The sequence below is a fragment of the Malaclemys terrapin genome, chromosome 1 (genome assembly GCF_027887155.1).
Source record: "Malaclemys terrapin pileata isolate rMalTer1 chromosome 1, rMalTer1.hap1, whole genome shotgun sequence".
NCBI classification, from domain to species: Eukaryota; Metazoa; Chordata; order Testudines; family Emydidae; genus Malaclemys; species Malaclemys terrapin.
The window spans coordinates 5327006-5345286 of record NC_071505.1 but is presented as its reverse complement, the minus strand read 5'-3'; the positions used below and the strand labels follow the sequence as shown (position 1 = coordinate 5345286).

At 48.8% G+C, this 18281-nt stretch overlaps 1 protein-coding gene across 1 annotated transcript in view; it reads right to left on the bottom strand.

Annotated features, from left to right (window-relative positions):
• The window catches only part of STRIP2 (striatin interacting protein 2), a 62679-nt gene that overhangs the window by 12400 nt on the left and 31998 nt on the right, over window positions 1-18281 (bottom strand). The window contains exons 15-18 of the mRNA XM_054013873.1: window positions 16781-16878; window positions 15930-16056; window positions 12662-12762; window positions 8990-9056 (exon numbers count right to left, since the gene is read on the bottom strand). Coding sequence (XP_053869848.1) covers window positions 8990-9056; window positions 12662-12762; window positions 15930-16056; window positions 16781-16878 — 393 coding nt within the window. The remainder of the gene's footprint in view (window positions 1-8989; window positions 9057-12661; window positions 12763-15929; window positions 16057-16780; window positions 16879-18281) is intronic.

Here is an 18281-nt window from a genome sequence, read left to right as displayed (position 1 = left end):
GTGGATTGATTTAAATCAAAGCAATTTAAATCATGATTTAAATCACCAAGTGGAAAGCCTCGATTTAAATCACTGATTTTAATCAACTCTTCCATTTATAGGTCAGTTATTTTCTAAAGAAAGTTACATGGTTATTAGGTGATTTACAACTAAATAGACCCGTTGCACCAGATTTAGTACATCTTTTTGCTACCTAGGAGGGTACACTAGAACTACAGTAGAACTTCAGAGTTATGAACACCAAAATTACAAACTGACCCATCAACCACACACCTCATTTGGAATACACAACCAGGCAGCAGCAGAGAAAAAACAGCAAATTCAGGAGAGAACTATGTTAAACATAAGCTACTAAAAAAAAAATAAAGGGAAAGTTTAAAAAAAAGATTTGACAAGGTAAGGGAACTGTTTCTGTGCTTGGTTCATTTAAATTAAAATGATTAAAAGCAGCATTTTCCTTCTACGTAGTAAAGTTTCAAAGCTGTATTAAGTCCATATTCAGTTGTAAACTTTTGAAAGAACCAGCATAACGTTTTGTTCAGAGTTATGAACATTTCAGAGTTATGAACAACCTCCATTCCCAAGGTGTTTGCAACATTGAGGTTCTACTGTATATACATGTATTTGAGTAATTATATAGTTTAATATTTTCAGATTCTTATTAATTGTATATTTTTAGTATGTTAGAATATGGTGAATGATATATTGCTTATTTACTAGATAATTAATGTTTTGCTCATGATTTGTGGCAAGCTGAATTAGGCTGGTAACTGGAATTTAATTAGACACACAAACAGCACGTAAAATTTATTTGTATTAAAACAAAACAACCTTAAGTGTTTTGGACACAAATTTCTCTTATCAAAAAACGTTTCACATTTACAACTAAATGATGTATTAAACAGAGGGATTAAATGTAGTCAGTGAATTGAACTGATTATTTTAGGTCAGCCTGGGAAAAATTTTCAAATATGCCTAAGGCTAGGTCTACACTGGGGGGGGTGGGGAGGGGGATCGATTTACGATATACAAATTCAGCTACGGAAATAGCGTAGCTGAATTCGACATATCCGAGTCGACTTACCCCCAGGGTGACCAGATCAGCAGTCCAAAATATCGGGACGGGGGGGAGGGGGCAAAAAAAAGGGGGGGGCAGAGAAAAAAAAAGCATTTAAAAGAGGCTGGGGGCATTAGCAGGCCCCGGCCCCACGCGCTGTCCTCCCCATGGAGCCTCCTGCCCCCCGGCCCGCCATGGACATATGCGGCACGCGGTGGATCCGGGCGGGGGCAGCGTGGGGGGGCAGGAGCCAGGTGGGCGGCAGGGGCCGAATCACCGCTGCTGCCAGGGAGCCCCATGCCTCTCCCGCCTGCGGCTCCTTCCCAGCGGGACGCGCCTCCCGCCGCCCCGGCCACATGTGGCGCGTGTCCCCCGCGCCTACTCTCCCTCCCACTGGGAAGGAGCAGCTGGACGCGTGCTGCATGTGGCTGGGGCAGGCCAGGGGGCGCGTCCCGCCGGGAAGGAGCCGCAGCCGCGAGTGGGAGGGAGAGGTGCAGGGCTCCCTGGCAGCAGCAGGGATTCGGCCCACGCTGCCCACCGGCCCCTGCCCGCCCCGCGCTGCCCCCGCCCGGACCCACCATGCTACCCCGCGGGCTGCACGGCTGGAGCAGCCTCCAGGCTGCGCTCCCAGCCCCGGGTGCAGCAGCCCGGGCAGGAGCCCTCTGTCGCGGCAGGGGGCTCAAAGCTGAGCCCGCCGTCTCCCTCCCTTGCCAGCCCTCCTTTGCCCGCTGGGTGCCGGAGCTGACTCACCAGCTCCAGGCACCGCCGCCACACCCTCCCTCCCAGGCTTGCGCCGCCATGCTGCAAGCCTGGGAGGGAGGAGGAATTCTGCGTGGTTGGGGAAGAGGCGGGGCCAGGGCGGGGATTTGGGGAGGGAGCCAATGGGGGAAGGGGGGGCGGAGCGCAACATTTCTTTTTTGTCCAGTGTCCCGACCAAACATCAGTCGGGATGCGGGACAAAGAAGCAAAAATCGGGACAGTCCCGATAAAATCGGGACATCTGGTCACCCTACTTACCCTGCTGTGAGGATGACGGCAAATCGACCACCACGGCTCCCCCGTCGACGGCGCTTACTCCTACCTGGGCTGGAGTACAAGCGTCGATTCGGGGATTGATTATTGCGTCCCGACGAGACGCGATAAATTGATCCCGGAGAGATCGATTTCTAAGTGAAAGTGCCTGGAGCTTAAGTTCTTACTTGCCTAAATCTCTTGAAAATGAGATGGTCTCCGAAGCTGCTTAGGCTGACCTATTCCATATTTATAAAGCTTGACCACAAAAGTCAGATGTTTCCCCCCTGATTCTACAGAAAAGCAGCCTTTAACTCAAAGTTTTGGATGGATTCAGCATATTTATTTTTTATTTAAATGTTTTAAGAGTTTATAAGAAGTTTAGATCTTAACATACTTTGTATTGTGTTCATATTTCATTATATTAACAGGTTTATTTTTTAAAAGAAAAAAATTATGATTTAAATAATCAAAAAATCCCATTTAAATAAAAATATGATTTTTTAAAAATAATCAATTTTTATCCACTCTATTCTGAAGTTCCTCATAGTCCTCTCTGGTCCCAATTAACCTAGATAACTTTGTGTCATCTGCAAATTTTGCTATCTCACTACTCACCTCTTTTCCAGATTATTAATATATCCCCTAAGGCCCCCACTGTTAACCTTTTACCATGATGAAAACTGACCATTTAATCCTATTCTGCATTCCATTTTCTAACCATTTTTTTGAGCCATGACAATACTTTGCCTCTCACCCAATGACTACCCCTAGCTTCTTTAGTAGACTCTTGTAAGGGACCTTTGCTAAGGCCTTTTGGACGTCTAAGTAATGTCAATGAAGTAGTGGATATAGAAGAACTAGATGACATGTTCACCATCATCATCTTCTTTGCCTTCACCTTGTCCAATTAGTCGTGGTGGGTGGCTTTTGTTCTTCATCGCCAAGAGATCCTGTTGAATGGGTCTTTCAAGCTGGTACCAACCTTCTTCATGTTCTCCTTCCATGTCTCGAACCATGTTTTTCTAGATCTTCTTTGTGATCTTCAACCCGTGACTGCCAGATCTTGTACTCTCTGGCCAACATATCCGGTGTCCTATTGCCTCATAAGACCCTGCCACCGCAGTCAATACTCCCTCAACTTTTCCGTGAGGGGGACTACCTGCACCATGGCTCGTACCATTCCACTGGATAGCCTATCAGCTCTTGTCGGACCCAGCGTCCACCTGAGTGTTCTCATTTTGGCAATGTGAAGTAGTTGTACTTCTCTCTTTCTCGTTGGCCAGCATTCTGAAGTGTATGTCCTGCCTGGCCTAAGCACAGTCTTATTCACTTTGCTCTTTAGTTTACTTGGCTTATCCTTATTGCAGAGAATTCCCAGCAACTCCCTCCATTTGCACCAAGTGTCTGCATGTGACTCCTAGCACCCGCATGCACATTCCCGTCATGGCTCAACAATCAATGGAGGAATCTGATTTGTTGCCCAGATTTTAACTCTATACCATCTAGTTTTACTGGCTCCTCGTTGTCCTTCTCAACGAAGCAACGTGTGTATTCCACCTTTCATCTGCTGACTCGTAAGCCATTTTCTTTCAACAATGCCCTCCATGGTTCTAGATCCCTTTCCACTTGGTATACGGGTGCACAACAATACAAATAAATAATGATGTCTAAAGAATTCTAAGAGATTAGTGAGACAATTTTCCTTTGCGCAATCTGTGCTGGTTAGACCCTATCAGATCCTGATCTTCCAGATGATTTGTTATTCTATTTCTGATTATCTTCCTTAATTGTTCCCTTTAACCTGGGGTGATCGAGTGGATCCACTGATTCTTTTGTAGGCTTCCTGTTTCTGAAACAAAGACTCTCGTGTTGGTTTTACCTCGAGCTATTTGCTCTTTGAACTCCATTTTGGCCCTTCTAATTTGCCTTTTACTTAAAGTCTGCTGTAATTTATGCTCCTGTTTACTAGATTCACTAGGGCTAGATTTCCAAATTTTAAAGGATTTCTGTTTGGCTTGCATAACCTCTCAAAACCTTGGCATTTAGGCCTGGTCTTCACTAGGAAATTAAGTCAATACAACTATGTTGCTCAGGAGTGTGAAAAATCCATACCCCTGAGCAACACAGTTAAACAGACCTAACCCAGGGTGTAGACAACGCTAGGTCGAAGGGAGAATTCTCCAGTCGACATAACTACCACCTCTTGGGGGGGTTGGGTGGGGGGTGGATTACCTGCACCAACGGCAGAACCCTTCCCATTGGCGTAGGTAGCATCTTCACTGCAGTGTTTTAAGTGTAGACAAGCCCTTAGTCATATAATGGTTTATTCCATGGCCTCCTGGTTCTCTTTTTAGTCAGTGATACGCATGTCTTCTGAGACTGTTTTCCTTAGTAGCATCCAAGTCACCTCCAGGGATTTTATGGCCTCTACTTTCAGCTTTATGTCCTTTTTGACTAATCTTCTCATGTTATTCAAACCTCCTCTTCTAAAGTTTACCTGTCCTGTGGATATTAAACATAATTATACTGTAGCTACTCGCCCTTAGTGGCTCAGCAACTATCTCCACTCGAACTAGTGTTACTTAAGACTAAATCCAGAACAGTTTCTCCCCTAGTGTGCTCTAGAAAGAGAGGTGTACAGTAACTGGAGTTTGAGGGGTTTTGTCCCTATGAGTGCTCTACTGTCGGATGCGGGTGTGCGGGTGTGCCCATGTACTCTTGACTGGAGCACCTGTGCGTCCACACCTGCATTCCACACATCCTCATGCTCTGGTGTGAGAGTATATAGGGAGGGACGCACCCGCCGATGCTCTATTTTGTCCTCAACTTGTAGTGGAGTTAACAATTGAGGCGAAACCTTGCCTGACCCCTTCTCTCCTATCCAGGGATGGGAAAAAGGGCCAATCTGCCACCCCTCTGGGGAGCAGGATCCCTGCCTGGCCCCCAGTTTAGGGATAACATAAGAACGGCCTTATTGGGTCAGACCAGTGGTCCATCTAGCCCAGCACCAAGTCCTCTGACAGTGGCCAATGCCAGATGCTTCAGAGGGAATGAACAGTTATTGAGTGATCCATGCTCTGTCATCCAGTCCCAGCTTCTGACAAACAGAGGCCAGGGACATCATCCCTGCCCATCCTGGCTAATAGCCATTGATGGACCTATCCTCCATGAACTTATCTAGTTCTTTTTTGAACCCTGTTATAGTCTTGTCCTTCACAACATCCCCTGGCAAGGAGTTCCCCAGGTTGACTATGTGTTGTGTGAAGAAATAGGATGGGGAAAAAGGAGAGGGATTGCTCCCCCACACCAATGAGATGTGGCTGACACCCCTGCCAATCCAGGGGAGAAGGCTGGAAGGTGTCTCTCCTCTCTGCTCCCAAGGGAGAAGGGTGCTTTCCCTCATCACCACTCCCAATCCAGAGGAAAGGGGAAGGAGTGAGTCTGGAGGGACTTATTCCTTCATTCTAGAAGTGAGCTTGGTTGCTGGCATTAGGGGGCGAGTGGAGGACTTATGCCCCTGGCCTGTAACCACTGCTTTTAACGTGAGGTGACACCTGAAGGATCTTTCTTTTCCCCCCTATCTTGAGCAAGTTCTGTGGTTCTTTGGAGTGAACCATGGGGACAGGTCTGGGCTGTGACTCTTCCCCTTCAAGGAATGGAGAAAGGATGGGTGGGTTCAGAAGCAGCCAAAAGCAAAAGCGTGTGTTGCATGAGTGGGTATTGCACCCATGTGACAGGAGGCAGGATCCCCAATGCACTCAGGAAGAGGGGCTGATAGCGGGTAATGCAGCTGCCCTTACGCTGGAGCACGAGGATTTATAGACTGCAGGCAAGAGGCATGGACCTCTGGGTATTGCTGACTAAAATCTCTGATCGAGAACACATGGATGCACGTACATCCCGCAGTGGCACACCCATCGGGGCAATAGCTCGAAGAACTAGCTCTTGCAAGAAGCAATTGCTTAAAGTGTGGAGAAATTGTTTCTCTAAACTTCATCCCCATGTGCCATTTGACCAGTTTCTGCGTGAGTAGCTGCATCACCACCTTGTTCGATTTTGCTGCCTCCTCGATCTCTCAGCGTTGTGTGCTCAGTTGCCTTTTCTTGATTTGGAAGCTTAAGTGCGACCCAATTGATGCACAGGCCTTAAATAGGCCATCTGCACTGGGCTGAATTTTGGAACTATAAACCTTAGGGAAATAATGAATATCAGGGTTGGAAGGGACCTCAGGAGGTCATCTAGTCCAACCCCCTGCTCAAAGCAGGACCAATCCCCAGACAGATTTTTGCCCCAGATCCCTAAATGGCCTCAAGGATTGAACTCACAACGCTGGGTTTAGCAGGCTAATGCTCAAACCACTCAGCTATCTCCCCACCAATGAAGATAACAGATTGCTGAGACCTGTGTTTGAGTTGCAGCAGTACACAAGTCCACCATCCACAACTATGATCCACTAGATCAGCTTAAATGCAGATGGTTTAGGACTGGAAGATCTCCAGGAACCAGCATGGTCTAGTGGGATGAGCCTGTGATTGGGCGCCAAAAGCTCCCAAATTCTAACTCCGGTTCTGCCGGGGACTTACCCAAGCTCCTCACACACACTCTGTGCTCTGGCTCCTCCACCTGTCAAGTGAGGAGAACATTCATCTCCATGACAGGAGAGTTATGAGGCGGAATCAGTGAACGTTCATACAGCACTTCATAGTTGCTTTAAGTGCAAATTAAGAAAACAGCTGTAATTAGCAGAACATGCCACTAGATGTCACTGTTGCTTCAGGGAAAGTGAAGCTGAAGTGGCTTAAAAAGTTCACTCCAGTTTAAACACAAAATCTGGCCTACTGGAGAAGTACATGTGTACTTCCTTATAGTTTTTTTTTTTTTTTTGAGCCCTTCTTAAAAGCAGAACTTCTACTTCTCCCCAGCACCACTGAGTATGCAGAGGGTTTGTTGTTGTTTTTTAAACTGCCTTTTGGAGGAAGCATGGAATTAATTTAGCTCCATCTGCTGATTTTATAGTTGCCTTGGCATCATTAGCGGTTTTGCAGCACCGCTTTGGGAATATCATTAATTCACCTGTACTCCCTCCCCTTTACCTGCCCTGCAAGAGCAGATCTCAAATACTGCAGGCCCTGTAACAACGGTGGCTATTTACTGTTTTCACCATGGGCAATGCTAAACAAACCCAACGGCACTACATATTACGGGCCAAGTTCTGCCCTTAGGCACACATACAGTTTGAGGATTGCCCCCTGGCACATTCAAGAGCAGAATTTGATCCTTCAGATCTAGAGAACACTTCCCGCCCTGGTCTGACACGGTCAACTCTTACAATGCTGAACAGCTCCCAGGTGAATCACTGGATGGGCTAAGGGCTTGGAACACAGATAATTAGGGCCCTACCTAAGTCACAGTCCATTCTTGTCAATTTCACGGCCAGAGGGTTTTAAAATTGGTCGATTTCAGATGTTTACATCTGAAATTTCATGGTGTTGTAACTGTGGGGGTCCTGACCCACAATGGGATCATGGATGGGGGTTGCAAAGTTGTTGTAGGGAGGATTGCCACCCTCACTTCTGTGCAGGCTCTGAGCTTCCTGCAGTTAGAGGAGGTTACCGGGGGTGGAGGTGGGTAGGATCTCCCCCATGCTGCTGGGTGTGCCCCAGTTGGGGGCTGCTAGTCCAGGCCAGATTAAGGCAGGTTCCCCCCCCAGCCAATTTGGGGGGCCCCCTGGAAACATGGGTGCCCCAGCAGAAGCCCCGACCAGTTCTCCCGAGTCCCAGCAGGAGCCCTGGGGGAAGAAGCCCTGAGCTCCAGCTGGAGTGGTGGGGGGTGCCCTGAGCTCTTGCTGGAACAGCAGGGGACGGAAGCCCCGAGCCCGGGTTGCCCCAGGCCAGCTGGGGGAAGGGGGTGCAGAAGCCCCAAGCCCTGGCTGACCCTAGCTCTGGCTGGAAGCCAGGGGGAAGAAGCCCAGAGGCTGGGCTGCCTTGGCTGGGGAGGAGGGGGGCAGCAGAAGCCCCCAGCCCAGCAGGAAGCCCCGAGCTCAGAACCCAGAGCTGTGGCAGGAGCCACGGGCGGAGGGGGCTTTGGGGGGAGTCGGAGGGTGTACCACCCTCATTTCTGCGCTGCCTCTGGAGGTGGGTCTGATCTCCCTACCAAGAGCAGCCATGCAGGGGAAGGACAACTTCTGTCCCTCCCCAGCGTCTCCAGACTAGCAGCCCCAGGCTCCCAGCAGCAGGGGAGATCAGATTTCATGGGGAAGGGCTGATTTCACGGTCCGTGACATGTTTTTCACAGCCATGAAATTGGTAGGGCCCTACAGATAACGTACAGAACACTAGTCTGGGCTGGCCTCTGGCTCATAGAAGATGGGTTGAGTCAGAGACAGAGTCTTTCCAGAGGAAAACCTTCCCCATCTCCCCACTTCCAGAAAGTCTCCAACTCCCCTCACTCTCCAGTCAAACACTCCCTGCTTCTGCCCGATCCCACCGGCCTCTCTGGGTTCCCAGGGTTACAACATAAAACGTGGCGTCTAAACTGCTCTTCAGAGTCCCTTTACAATGACTGTGGTTGTGAACCTGCCATGATGATGTGTCATCTCCAGGCCACGTGTGTCTGACCTGAACACAGCAGCTTGCGCATAATCGCAACCGGATATTGATGACTTCTGGTTAATAGCGACATTTTGCCGGGAATCCATCCCGTCCCGTTGCCTGTCATGTTAATGGGACTCGAAGGTTTGCCATGGCATGCTGCTTATTGACATGTTTTTGAAGAAAGGTTCCAGCTGCAGGCAGGTCTGCGGGCTGCAGGCAGAGAAGGAAGTGCTGGGACGTGGCTGCAGCCAGCGGTGAGCCCGTCCTAAGCGCTTCCTTCTGGGGCTGCAACATCTGTTACAAGGGTTACCGACGTTCTCCTTACCAGGCTTTCGGCAGTGAGCTCAGGCAGCTCGTGGACTGTGCAGTGTGGATAATCCAGGACAGAGATGCTGTGGGAGACAGGGAAGGGGGAAAAGAGTCATTCATGAAAGAGTAGATCAGTATTCAAGGAGCTGTTCTAAAACAGGCTACATTACTTTTCCCAATCAGCCATTACGAAGGATGGGGGGAGGGATAGCTCAGTGGTTTGAGCATTGGCCTGCTAAATCCAGGGTTATGAGTTCAATCCTTGAGGGGGCCACTTAGGGATCTGGGGCAAAATCAGTACTTGGTCCTGCTAGTGAAGGCGGTGGGCTGGACTCGATCTTTCAGGGTCCCTTCCAGTTCTAGGAGATAGGTATATATTCTATTCTATAATCTCCATCCCTAGCACACTGCATCTTGGCAGGGGGTTAGACTAGATGGTCCTTGCGGTCCCTTCTAACCCTAGGATTCTTAATTACAGTGACCCCACCTGGCACAGGCAGAACTGTGACTTCCCCAAAACGCGCCAAGTTGTTGGGTGCTGCTAGGAAGTTACTTGCTTTCTAAGTAGGTCACGATTTCTCAAAGGGTTTCTTAGCGTGAGCCACGCTGAACAGCCTGTCTTGTGGATGCATCTGCCTTTTGCATCGCTGATTGACAGACTACCTCCCATCCTATTTCCAAACTCGTGACATCTTTGTCTCTCTGCTCAACAGAACTTGTCAATTTCTTATTGCTCTAAAGTACATCCTGAGTGCAGTTCTAAAGACTCTAGTAATTTGGATCCATTAAACCAAGACAGATTAGCTATTTATATATTTTTAAAAACCCTAGGTTAAAATAATAAGAGATCTGACTTACTTAAACTGATAGCAGCAAGGAAATACAGAGTGAAGGCTGCAAACATCTCTACTACCCCTTCAGGCTCTCATGCCTTAATATAAGTAGCCAATAAAGAAGAAATAAATACACCTGGTCCCCCATCCCAAGAGATGCACACACCTAAAATAGCTGTAGTTCTTGTGCTCTTTCCTATCCCTTCATCTTTTAAATCTATCTACAGAGAACCTTTAAACAACAAGCTGACTTGCTGTACTGATTTCCAAGTCAGTGCCCAGTCAGCGTAAAATCCCAAGATCAAAAAGGTATTGTAGCCAGACCTCACATAATGCGCCTGTTACGGTAAGACCACGTACAGGATTTCCACCTGCTCCCCAAAGACTGAACCCTGTTTCTGTGCATGTTCAGAAACTGCTGCCCCACATTATTAACTTGTTTCATTTACTTACTTGAACGTAAGTTTTAGACTGTCAAGCAGCGTAGGCTCAAAGCTCAAAAGTTTTTTGGGAGTCTTATAAAAGCTAATATGAATAGAAACATCCTCAGGAAAAGCAAAACTGTTTGGATTTAAGCTTCCACGCACTTGCGTGACTGCAACTAATAGAGGAAAATTTGGATTTTTAATGGCTCCGGAGTGAACATTATGTTTATTGTGTTTCACTCCCAATTTCTGCCCATTCAAAAGAACTGGGTCCAAATGGAAACCCAGCGCCTTTTAATGACAAGAGACTAAACGTGCTCTGCATAAACAGCGGTTTAACATCTTTAACTTTCTCCGATTAGAAGGGGAAAACAAATCTATTTCCTTTCCCTGTATGTACTGTGACAGACCCAGACCAGTGGGGTACAGGAGTCTGGTAGAGGGCAAATATACTGGTCACTGGATGAGTAGTTTTCTGTTCCCTGAGTGACCAGAGCAGGGGCTGCACTAGAGTAATCAGGAACCTGCTAGAACCAGTTAAGGCAGGCAGGTTAATTAGGACACCTGGAGCCAATTAAGAAGAAGCTGCTAGAATCAATTAAGGCAGGCTAATCAGGGCACCTGGGCTTTAAAAGGAGCTCACTTCAGTTTGTGGTACAAGTGTGAGGAGTTGGGAGCAAGAGGCACAAGGAGCGGAGAGTGAGAGGGTGTGCTGCTGGAGGACTGAGAAGCACAAGCGTTATCAGACACCAGGAGGAAGGTCCTGTGGTGAGAATAAGGAAGGTGTTTGGAGGAGGCCATGGGGAAGTAGCCCAGGGAGTTGTAGCTGTCATGCAGCAGTTACAGGAGGCACTATAGACAGCTGCAGTCCACAGGGCCCTGGGCTGGAACCCGGAGTAGAGGGCGGGCCCGGGTTCCCCCCAAACCTCCCAATTGACCTGGACTGTGGGTTCTTCCAGAGGGGAAGGTCTCTGGGCTGTTCCCCAACCCACAAGGTGAATCTCTGAGGCAAGAAAATCCGCCAATAAGCACAGGACCCACCAAGATAGAGGAGAAACTTTGTCACAGTATATAAACCTACAGTACATTATAGAGATTAGTCCATATAGCCAACTGAAGGCCTATATGAAATGCTGTTACAGCTCATTGTTCTCTCATCAATAGTGTGAGGGGAACTGCACTTCGGGCGTGCTCAAATACCAAGTCCTGCAGTAAACAAACTTCCAGCTGTCCCATGTCCAGAAACTAACCAGAGAGCAAAGGAGACAGAACTGGAAGGAATTTATGCATATGTAGCCTTATTCCTCTGTTCTCCATGTAGGTGTAGGGTGTGTGCGCACGTGTGTGTGCGCGCGCACATCCAGACATGGCATATATAGATTTAAATAAGTCCAATATCTCGAATCACAGAGTAAAATAAAGGCCCTCCTATTTCAAGGCACTGATCAGCAGCAGCAGCGGAATTCAGTGACACTTCTGTGACTATTTAAAGCCAGCTGGTCAGGGTCCAGAGAGCTGAGTGATAGACACAGGAGGTGGGAAAGGCCCAGGAGATTCTGTCTACCCCATGCCTCTAACCTGCACAGGATTGTTTCCATATCGTGTGTGTAGTAAGATGAGGCCCTGAAACAAACTCTTGTGTCAAAGGCCCAGTCTGAGGCCTGAAGCCTGAACCAAAGTACTTCCAGGCTTTGCTAAGCAAAAGCTGGGCTGTGAGCCAGAGGCAGGCCCCGCTCACAGAAGTTGGAGAGAAGAGGGTTACTAGAAGCAGGTGCATCCACACATAAGTGCTAATAAGAGGAACTTGTGCCAAGATGACATCAGAACACTCCACAGAGATAACGAAGAACAGGCAGGTACATCTTAAAGACAGGGTCAAAAGGACAGCCTGATGGATAGAGCTGTTTGAAACAACATGATCAAAGGAGGAGACATCCCGCAATGAGTCAAGGGGCTGTACTTCAATACGTCAGTAGGGATGAGTAATCTGTCCTGTAACTGTATAAAAGTAGGTCCCGGAGTGCACATCTTTGTCCAGCCTAGGGGGCAGTGGAAAGTCCCGCCGCTGACTGAGCCGGTCCATTGCCAGGGAACACATATTCGTAGTATGTCTCGTTTGACAATAAACCTGGCTCGGTTCCTTCGTACCTTACTAGAGTCTGTGGTCATTGGGGGTTCTCTCGGGGTTTGCTGCGTCAGTGATCTGCGCAGCACACAGAAGGAACACGCACGCAGCCGACTGTTATCATCGAGCAAGAGCAGAGCACCACACTGGTAGCTACTGACAACAATGTGTTCTCTAGTACTCTGTCCTGCTAGCACATGGCCCCTTACAGCTGCTTTGGTGACCACAAGGGGAAGCTCTCCTCCACACACACACAGCCCCTACTAAGTGCAGGAGGAAAAGGAACTGCTGCAAACGGGCTGTACCTGTTTTTGGCAGTGATGTAGGACATGATATTCTGGTTGAAGAACTTCAGGATCAGCGGGATGCAGTTGGCAAACACCAAGTGCTGAGACAAGTACTCAAACTGCAGAAAAGAGGTGAACACACACTGTCAGACAGTGCAGGTAAAAAATCATCATCATCAGACAAAAGCCACATTTCCGGATCCAATTAAAAAACCTTCCTCCATGGATTCACTGCAGCTGGCCTCAAGGACCGTCTCTCCCTTGGCTCTTCCCCTATGCCCTGTGCCAGTCTCCTGTACGTTTCTCCCCACAACCCTACAACTGCTGGAGCGGGAGGGACCTCGTCTGCAGCCCCTGCTCTTCGGAACAGCCTCCTTCTCTTCCTGTCAAATGCTCTCTCCAAGTTTCAACTAAAAACCAAACCCCCTCACCTTTGTACGTGCATCTTCAGTTCTCTCCCTCTGTTATTTAATTCTAAAGGCTTTGGAAATATGGTTCCAATGGCTACAACCTAAAGCACAACTGATCTGTATACAGATTGCCACAAATAGAGGCATTTCTCTTCTAACCCCAATTACCCAGGGATTTACAGCCAATTCCCAGCGGAAGGAATGGTTTCTTCCTTTATTTTTACACAGCACAGAACAAGTTGTCGGTGCTCAATGACTTCGGACAGTGGTGATTCGTATACAATTAATACTTAGCTATTCTCTGTCTAGGTATTTGGTGTTTAGGCACCAGAAGCCAGTCTCTTCCCACCGGAGTATCTTGAAGCACTTACAAACATTAACGAATGAAGCCTCATGTTTCTCACTTCCCCGACCGCGTTTTACGAAGAGAGTCATTAAGGGCTTGTCTACATGGGGAGATATTCCAAAATAGCCACTGCTGGTTAACTCTGTGTGGACATGCTTATGCCAAATTAGCGTAAACCACTTTGGAAGTGGATTGAACTAATTTGGAACAAGGCCAGAACAAGAGCATCCACATATTGAATTGGTCAGGAAGAGCTAATCTGCTTTAAATTCACACACTATTATATTCCAGATTAATTTCCAGGTGTAGACGAGCCCTAAGGCACACAGAGGGGGAGTGACTGGCCCAGGGTCACACAGCAAGCCAAACTCCGAGTCAAAACAAGGCCAAGGCGTTTGGACTCCTGGTCCCAAATTCCTAATACAGAGTATGGGAGCAGACACAGAAGCACTGTAAAATGCAAAGACTGGCCCACAGGGGTCATGTTAAGCTGGTCTCAGCTAATAGCTTAACCACGGGGAGCTCCCTTTTTGTTCACCAAGCAGAACCGTTGGTCCCTCTTTGGGTACGTCTACACTGCAGCTGTACATAGACACGGCACTGGAAGCAGGATTGGTGGAAGCGCTCTAAAAGGGAGGGGGCACAGGTGCCCGAACTGTGGCCCTGCGCCATGACTCCCCCCGAGGCCCCGCCCTCACACCACCCCTTCCCCCAAGACCCCATCCCTGCACTGCCTCTTCCCCCGAGGCCCCACTCCCGTGCCACCTCTTCCTCCAAAACCCCGCCTGCTCCTCTCCACCCACTCCCCTCTCGCTCCATCTTACGGCTGGTAAAAAGTGGGGGGGGCAGGGCCCTCTGTCCCCCCCGGCTGGGACTCTCCACTGATTAGCCAAGTCCCCTTCAGCTTCTGGCCAACTGCTGGCCAGCGCAGCACACTGGTGGTCTGACAGCCCCATGTTTCCCAGAAATAGGTGACATTAGGGAGACCAGATGTTCTGATTTTATAGGGTCAGTCCTGATATTTGGAGCTCTGTCTTATATAGGTGCCTAGTACACCCTGTCCTGATTTTTCAAACTTGCTATCTGGCCACCCTAGGTGACATGCTGTTTGCAGATTAATTGCGAACAGGAAGAGGACCCTCATCTCTGCTGATCGCTTGGCTCCACAATGGCCGAGCTCTGGTACACACTCCACAGCAGACAGACACAGCCGGGGGCAATTCTTGGCGGAGCCCCTGGGCGAACGAAGCACCTGCCCAGAACGTCATTTTACCAGTAACCTCAGTGACCCTGATATGCACACGCAGCTGGACGCGACGTTTACACAAAGGGAAGGGTCACAAAACTAGAGCCAGGACGTAAATCTGGTTTGTTCTGCATGAAAGGTAGTTTATTGCCCTGGCAGTCTTTGCTCAGCAACAACAACTGGATCGCTGGGAGATTCCTGCTTGTTTTGCGCCGTTCTCCAGCCCAGGGGACGGGTGCAAAAGGCACTTTCATGTCTCACCCAGGGTTAAACAACAAGCAGGATCAGAACCTAGGAGCCCCCAGATCCCATTTCTTTGCACTACCTGCTGGATCATAGAATCATAGAAGATCAGGGTTGGAAGGGACCTCAGGAGGTATCTAGTCCAACCCCCTGCTCAAAGCAGGACCAACCCCAACTAAATCATCCCAGCCAGGGCTTTGTCAAGCCTGACCTTAAAAACCTCTAAGGAAGGAGAATCCACCACCTCCCTAGGGAACCCATTACAGTGCTTCACCACCCTCCTAGGGAAACAGTGTTTCCTAAGATCCAACCTAGACCTCCCCCACTGCAACTTGAGACCATTACTCATGCACCCTCATGCCATGATAAAGGGGGAAAATGAGAGAATGCCCTCCTGTGCCGAGGGGAGCGAGACGCAAACACATCAGGGGGCATGAGGGACCCATTGCAGCTGGGATCATAAAACGTAGCGTATGAATGTCAAATGGGTATTCGGCATGCAAAGTGGCTGCAGTCCTGGGCGGAGGATACAGCCCAATGTAGTGTTTAGTCAGCCATGGTTAATATGGGAACCCCTTCGCATGGTCACAGCACTGTTTGATCCGGTTTAGACTCAGGCCAAACCAAACTGTGTTAGGACGTAAAGGCGAAAGTCTCTAACTCTTTAGATTCCCTAACTACCTGTCATTTAGACAAGGCCTCGGCAGGGTTTGGCTAGTCCCCATCCCCTTCCCACTCCTGGCAGAGGGAAAGAAACGTCTTCCCTTCAGGCTGAACACGGGTGTAGCCAAGTTTCGGCCACTGTGAAATAGTCACACGGAGGTTTACAAGGGGACTGCAGACACAACCTTGCAGAAGTGACCCGAACACAACCCAAGCCAAGACATTTACAGTCACTACTAACTGCCCTGGGGCTAAAGGTCACCGCTGCAGTAGACCAGGCCGCGGCTGCTCTCCAGGCGAGGTGCCGAGGGGATCTCTCTCAGGAAACAAACACATCTGCCTTGCGAAGCACCTAGCAACGGCCTTCTCAACGCTCACCTGGTAGATGTGGTTCAGTTTGAAATGTTTCAGCAGCAGCAGCAGCGAGGCCGAAATGCTCTTCACAATGATCTCTTTGTGTCTGTTCACATCGACCCCCAATTTCATGCTCTGAAGCACCGTGATGCTGGTGTGGAAGGAGAAAGGGAGGGACGGATCCATGTACAAGGAGCATTACCAGGATGGGATTTTTGTTCTGACTGGTTTCTATTCATCTGCATAAGCTCTATATAAAGGGGATTCTTCACTGAACCTGCCACCCAGACAGGACCCCGCGCTTATCCCTGGGTCTCCTGCTCCCAACTCGTCCTGCCTAGGGGCACCATAGTGGGTCACAGAAGGGACTGATTACACTGCACAAGGAGAATCTGGGTTGGAGCTTGTTGCAGGAGTTGAAGTAGAACGAAAAGGGCTCTCCCAGAGATGCGCTCTGCCTACAGAGCAGTAAAGCTTTACTCCTTGTACTGGTTGGTTTAATTTTGACATCTGGCCATAAGCAGCCTTTTCTTTTGTGCTGCACTCTGGCCACAAGAGCTCTACTGAGACAGGTGAACAAGCCTGGGTCACTCCCGGTAGAGATCAATTGGGGTCACAGCCGTTCACGTTAACAGAGCGCGAGGACTGGTCTGGTACAGCCTGCAGCTCTGAAAGGCTCAGAGGTCCAGGAAAGACCATTCACTCACATGGATCCCTTTTTCCCTATAGAAACAGAAACTTACATCTCCAAAGGGACATGTGGATTCTGCCATCCCAGAAACGGGAAATCGCTGCATTACCCACATCAGCCAGGAGACCGCGCTGTCGCTCAAACAGCCAGCACTCCGCTGCCTGTCACCCACCCACGCACTTACGGCATCTCCTCGGGCAACACGTCCGCCAGGATGTTGATGGAGTCGGTCTTGGCTTTGGAGGTGGGTGCTGCAGCCAGGAGAATCTTCAGCAAAGCAATCTGCAGAGGGAGAGGAATCCCCCCAGCCCCCAAATACATTTAGAACAAGCAGGCACTAGAGGCCTGTATACAAACACCACATGGCGGAGGAGGGAATCCGTTTTCGTTCGCGTGATGGAGCTGCAGGCTGGAGCCAGCGTTGGTCCCAGGTTATGTGCAGGACACACGCTGGGCTACTCGTGAAACTAACGGGAGAAGCGAAGCCTACAGCAGAGCTGTAAGGCGATGTCCTACAAGGTGGGCAGTTTGGCTCTGGGAATTGGGAGTGGCATACCGGCCCTTTCACCGTTGGGTTGCCTGTTCGAACGCAGCCAGGTAGTGACTCAAAGTGGTCACCAAGCTGTTTGCTGGCCCATCTGGTTTGGAGTTCAGTTCCTAGCAAGACAGGGGTCCTCATCACAGACCCAACACCACACTGGCACTAACTGGAAGGGACCTCGAGAGGTCATCCAGTCCAGTCCCCTGCACTCATGGCAGGAATAAGTATTATCTAGACCATCCCTGACAGATGTTTGTCTAATCTGCTCTTGAAAATCTCCAATGACGGAGATTCCACCACCTCCCTATGCAATTTATTCCAGTGCTTAACCACCCTGACAGTGAGGAAGTTTTTCCTAAGGTCCAACCTAAACCTCCCTTGCTGCAATTTAAGCCCATTGCTTCTTGCCCTATCCTCAGAGGTTAACAAAAACTATTCTTCTCCCTTCTCCTTGTAACAACCTTTTATGTACTTGAAAACTGTTACGTCCCCTGTCAGTCTTCTCTTCTCCAGACTAAACAAACCCAATTTTTTCAAGCTTCACTCATAAGTCATGTTTTTTAGCCCTTTAATCATTTTGGTTCTTCAATTTGTCCACATCTTTCCTGAAATGTGGCGCCCAGAACTGGACACAATACTCCAATTAAGGCCATATCAAGTGCGGAGTAGAGCGGAAGAATTACTTCTCGCGTCTTGCTTACAACACCCCTGCCAATACATCCCAGAATCATGTTTGCTTTCTTTGCACCAGTGTTACACTATTGACTCATATTTAGCTTGTGATGCACTATGACCCCCAGATCCTTTTCCGCAGTATTCCTTCCTAGGCAGTCATTCCCCATTTTGTATGTGTGCAACTGATTGTTCCTTCCTAAGTGGAGTATTTTTTGCATTTGTCCTTATTGAATTTATTCCAATTACTTCAGACCATTTCTCCCATTTGCCCAGATCATTTTGAATTTTAATCCTATCCTCCAAAGCCCTTGCAACCCCTCACAGCCTCGTATTGTCAGCAAACATTATAAGTGTACTCTGTCTGCCATTATCTAAATCACTGAAGATATTGAACAGAACCGGACCCAGAACTGATCCCTGCACAGGGTGACCAGATGTCCCGATTTCATAGGGACAGTCCCAAATTTTG